This window comes from Orycteropus afer, unplaced genomic scaffold, assembly GCF_000298275.1.
Source record: "Orycteropus afer afer isolate SDZICR_OR568_19922 unplaced genomic scaffold, OryAfe1.0 scaffold00067, whole genome shotgun sequence".
NCBI lineage: Eukaryota > Metazoa > Chordata > Mammalia > Tubulidentata > Orycteropodidae > Orycteropus > Orycteropus afer.
This window is the reverse complement of record NW_006921654.1, coordinates 3,203,704-3,209,378: the sequence shown is the minus strand read 5'-3', so window position 1 is coordinate 3,209,378 and position 5,675 is coordinate 3,203,704. Positions and strand designations below refer to the sequence as shown.

Genomic DNA, 5,675 nt, shown 5'->3' with positions numbered 1-5,675 from the left:
TAGAGCCTGGTGGAACCACTGAGACTATGGCCCCTGGCTGCCCTGCAGGTCTGGAATTGAAGCCACACCTGTGGTTTCCAGCTAAACAAAGTACAGGCATGTGAATTAAACATTTACCTCAAGTAGAGACACGCCCTGGAGAGAACAATCACGGGAGAGGGAAGGACTGCTTATGCACAGGGAGACAGCTCAGGGCGCAGAAGAGTATGGAGGGATGGACGCTGGGAGGAGGTAACTATGGGGAGGAAGTGGGAGAGGAGCTGTTGCATTGTAAATTTTGTTCAATGACATGAGACAAAGTATATTATGTGAACTGCTGTATGAAAAGTGAATTTACTTTGTAAATCTTCACCCAAATCAAAATAAAATTAAAAAGAAAATACCATGGCTTGGATCCAGGTGCACCTTAGGCTTCAAAGTAACATGTTTTTCTCTTTAATACTTTGAAAAGATCTGTTGCGGTAGATTTGCCCAGTGCAATACATCGTTTGATTTCTTAACTGCTGCTTCCATGGGCATGCGTGATAGATACAAGTAAAGTGAAATCCTTGACAATTTCAATCTTTTCTTTTTACCATGATGTTGCTTATTGGTTCAATTGTTAGAATTTTTGTGTTCTTCATGTTGAAGTGTAATTCATACTTTAATCTTTGATCTTCATCAGTAAGTGCTTCAAGTCATCTTCACTTTCAGCAAGGGTATGTCATCTGCATATCTCAGGTTGTTAATGAGTCCCTCTCCAATCATGATGCCTCATTCTTTGTGTAGACTAGTTTTTCAGATTATTTGCTAAGCATACAGATTAAATAAGTATGTTGAAAGGCTACAACCATGATGCACAGCTTTCCTGATTTTAAACCATGGAGTATGCCCTTGTTCTGTTTGACTGACTGTGTCTTGGTCTATGTACCTGTTCCTCATGAGCACAATTAAATGTTCTGGAATTCCCATCCTTTGCAGTGTTATCCATAATTTATGATTCACACAGTCAAATGCCTTTGCATAGTCAATAAAACACAGGTAAACGTCTTTCTGGTATATTCTTTGCTTTCAGCCAAGATCCATCTGACATCAGCAATGATGTCCCTCATTCTGAATCCAGCTTGAATTTCTGGCAGTTCTCTGTCTATGTACTGCTGTAACAATTTTTGAATCCCTATAGTGCTAAAGAATGCCCAATGTATATAAGTATGTTTTCAAGTTTAATTCTTGTGACAACCCTGTTTTACTGAGGAGGAAACTGAGCCTCTGAGAACTTAAGCAACTTGCCTAGTATCACAGATCTAATAAATTGCACATCAGTTCCTGGTCTTCTGGTTTCCAGAATACCGTTTTCTCCCAACCGTTTGCATTGATATGTCCAGCAGTCTCAAATAGGTATTTAAATTGAGGAAACACTTTTATTTTACAGATGAAATCTAAGGAAAAAGAGTACAGATAAGCATGGAATGTGAAGACACAAAGAAAATGCAAGGTGAGAAATTAATGGGTAATATATGTAGTTTTATAATTGCTTATTTATAATATAATGTTTGTTTTATAATATGTTTTATAACATTGGTTTTATAATACGTTTGTGGAATATACTGCAGTTATCTGACAGGATCCAAGAAACAAGAGTCATTCCAAAATTTACATGTAGTGACCATCTACTCTTGTGTCACATAACTCCTGACTTCAGGAAACTGATACTCTGTTGGGTATATGATATGCTGAAAATTCAAATGTCTTATGATAGGTGATTTAATAGAGGTATATACAAGTTTTTAGAGTCATCCTCTCCAAAATAGAAATTGCAGTCATAGGTATGAAAGAGGTTACCCAGAGAGATATTGAGTTAAAAGGATGGAGAGTGTGGTATCTTGGAAATGAGAGTTGTAGGAGAGCGCTTCAATGAGGAAGATTGCTTATGAGCATCAGTGTCCAAGGTCACAGATAAAGGCTGTTATTCATTGGATTTAGCGTAAAAACCCATTGCCATCAAGTCAGATCTAACTCATAGCGACCCATCCTTGAGTTTCCAAGGCAGTATCACTAAGGAAGTAGATTGCCCAACCTTCCTTCCGAGGAGTGGCTGGTGGGTTTGAACTGCCAGCTTCTGCTTAGCAGTCAAATGCCTTAGGCACTACGCTACCAGAGGTCATGTATTTATTAGCAGTAAACTTAATACATTTCAGTCAGATTTCAGAATATTAAGATCTCAATAAGAGATGAGGATCTGGCAACAGTGTGAATAGCTGCTTCTTCTTAAAAGCTCTACTGAAGATACATATAAACCAAAAAACCAAACTCCACTGCCGTCAAGTAGATTTCAACTCATAGCAACCCCTCCTTGGGTTTCCGAGGCAGTATCTCTACAGAAGTAGATTGCCCAATCTTCCTTCCAAAGAGTGACTGGTGGGTTTGAACTGCCAGCTTTCTGGTTAGCAGTCAAAGCCTTAGGTACTATGTCACCAGACCTCCCTATAGGCATTTAGGGCTATGGATTTCCTCCTAAATACCATTTTAGTAAGCCAAACCCAACCTGTTGCTGTTGAGTTGATTCCAACTCAGTGACCCTGTAAGACAGCAGAACTGTTCCATAGGATGTACATCTTTCTCCCACAGAGTGGCTGGTGGGTTCCAACCCCAGATCTTTCTGTTTGCAGCTGAGTGTTTTAACCACTGCGCTGCCAAGTTTCCTTAACACCCCAACAGATCCTAATATGTTGCAGTTTCATTCTATTCAGTTCAAAATACTTTCTGATTTCTGAATGGCAGATATTTAAACCAGTGTAGTTTTACTTAAAAAGAATATTTGGATTTTCTGTTTCTATATCTCATGTGAGGTAAAAAACCAAGTGTAAGGGGCTTGTTTTAAGTATTTATTTAAGCACTTACCTTTCTGCAGTGTAGTAAATTACTTAGTATAGCTTTTCTACCCATAAGTCATTGTAAACTCAGTGGTGGAATGAGTAACCGAGGAGCTCCTGATTGTAAATGTTATCCACCTGGGTTATTTCTGTTGGGAGTGGCACAACATAATGTTATGGCAGCCTCACTCTCAGGTGCTTAGAATTCTGTTGTTATGATTGGTTATGTTATGATTTGGCCACCCTGCCAAGCTCGAAAGGAGGCCTCCTAGAGGCAGAACTCTCTCTGACTGCTGGTTGAGGAAGACATGCTGCTGAAAGAGACACGTGCTCCTGAGACACGTGTTGCTGGGAAAGAGACGTAAGAGACATGCATTGCTGAGTGAGACACCAAGGGACCAGCACTGCTGGGAAAGAGACTGTGAGAGACTGTTGGCTGAGGGACGGTGGCCTGGGAGAGAGACTGAGCATTTTTCCTGAACTTGAATTGTAACCTGGTGATTCCCTAATAAACTTCATAATCTGTGAATTCTGTGTGGCCACTGCAGCAAATTATTGAACCCAGGAGAGAGGTGGTGGGTGCTTTGGGAGGAATGGTTGGAGAGAGGGCTGGAGGGAGGCAGCATGTCTGGCCTGGCAGGAATAGGCCTTGGGCTACTGATGGTGATTCTGTCTTCCTCTTGTGGGATTAGAGGAGGTCAGAACATGTGGCCTCCTTGCCGTTTTTGCACATTCTTATACTCTTTATTGTTTGTAGATCATAAAAGTAATACACGCTTATTATTTTCAGTGAAAATATCTCACAGATAATGTAATTAGACGTTAAAATGTAAGTGGTTAGTTTCTGAAAGAAAACTTTTTAAAGTAATGAAAGTTTTATTCTTTAGAAATGAAGACTGACCTGAACTTACTATTGGAGTGTCTAAAGCATCAAATGGACAACCCTGTTTCACAAAAGGAAACTTTGTTCACTATTCATTCAATTTGCCAACAAAACAGTAAGACATGATAGTAAAATTTTATCTGTGATTCTAATGTATTAGTACTGTGATGGACCAAATAATGCATAGTTTTTTCTCTACTACTCAGTTATTTGACATGTTATGTTAGTTTCTTCATGTGATTTATTTTATCCTTAAATGAATAATCAAAGTAAAGATCTATTTCTGTTTTGTTTTGTCTGTACACCCCACAGGTAATGCAAGTGCTTATTTTCGGGAAATTGGTGGTTTGATGTTTGTAAAAAATCTTGCAAAGTCGAGTGAACATAGCATCGTGAAAGAAACAGCCTTGTATGCATTAGGAGCTATTGCAGAACAAAATGGTAAAATAGCAAAACTTTATTTCATTACTCTTCAAGCATTGTGTTATTCTTTTAACACCAAACTATTCAAACCTAATTTGACAATCTTTTTTTTAACATTTCTAGATAATTTTATATAAGTGCTTTATCAAGAGATGAAAATATCCTATAACCATTTTGTTGATTTGCTTTGGGTACAGAAATTCATGTTGGCAAATACATTTTTTCTGCAATATACATGAAATGAGGTTGAATCTAAACCATAAGCTTTTCAAACAGCTTTATATTCTTATATTTTCATTCATTTGGCATTAATTAATTACTTCCTCGGAGCTGGTCATTATACCCATATGGATAAATAAGACATAGTCCCTTGCCTTTGAGAAAGGATCTAATGATTGGGTTCTAGACGCTAGATAAAATGCTGATTAGTGTCACTGTTTAAATTATTTTAAAAATTCTGCTTATTGCATGATTATCATGAAAATTAACCACTGTCAAGGTATAGGTATCATTTTTGAAGAGATATTTTTGTTTCCAGAAACAAAAAGTCTTTTCCAGAAAAGTCTCAAGAAAAATAGTGGTAGTATAGTTTTTCCCTGTCTTTAAAGCAGTTTTCTAAATTTTTGTAAGTTGTTTTTCTTGCTTTGTTTTGTCACCCAAGCTCTTAAATTTTTTTAGTTGGATTTTAATTTTTAGTTGGGTTTGGTTTTTACTGGAAATTCTAAGGGATTGAGATAATGTGTGTTGAAGCCTGTATCAAGTACTTCTAATTAAAATATGGCTTCCTTGGTCTTCTAATTGAGTAGGTGTATATCAACTTGTCAGAAATTTTGTTGTATGATTAATAAATGTCAATTAAATGAAATCTGGTTGAGAACCACCCCCAACTTGACAGCTTTGTACTTTGTTCACTGTATTTAAAAAATTGTTTGTGCTGATAAATAATTAAAATTATATTTTTATGTTTCAGTTTATTGTCAGCAGACTTTGTGCACTTCAGAATTGTTTGAAGACTTACTTTCATTCCTGTCTAGTAATGATTCTAACATAAGTTTGAAAAGAATGTCTGTCTATGTTATTTTAGTTGTGGTTTCAAATAATAGTAAGTATATTCTCTTTTACATTGCAAAAATGTTGTTAAAGATAGTAAGTTGGGACACCTTTATTAATCCTTTTATTCTAGTCTGTATATCAGTGTCTTTTTATTTCACTGGCTTCTGAGAACTGACTTTAAAGAAAAGAGGACAAATAACCTACATTTAATCATTTAATATTTATTATTAATTGTAAGAAATAGTGAATTGTACTGCCTACCATTGAAAAATTACAGCTTTAAGAGCAGAAGAGAGGCATTTAATGAATTAGTTTGATTTTCTACTTAATTGATCATTTAGTTATAGCATTTACTGTATCAGCTACAATGTTCCTGGGAGCTCTGGTAGCATAGTGCCTAAGGCACTTGACTGCTAACCAGAAGGCTGGCGGTTCAAACCCACCAGCCACTCCTCGGAAGGAAG

General features: G+C 36.9%; 1 protein-coding gene across 1 annotated transcript in view; it reads left to right on the top strand.

The window, feature by feature from the left end:
* Positions 1-1,443: 1,443 nt before the first annotated feature.
* The window catches only part of TERB1 (telomere repeat binding bouquet formation protein 1), a 38,346-nt gene continuing 34,114 nt past the window's right edge, over positions 1,444-5,675 (top strand). The window contains 4 exon segments of the mRNA XM_007940223.1: positions 1,444-1,474; positions 3,740-3,850; positions 4,048-4,176; positions 5,129-5,260. Of these exon segments, the coding sequence (XP_007938414.1) occupies positions 1,444-1,474; positions 3,740-3,850; positions 4,048-4,176; positions 5,129-5,260 (403 nt within the window).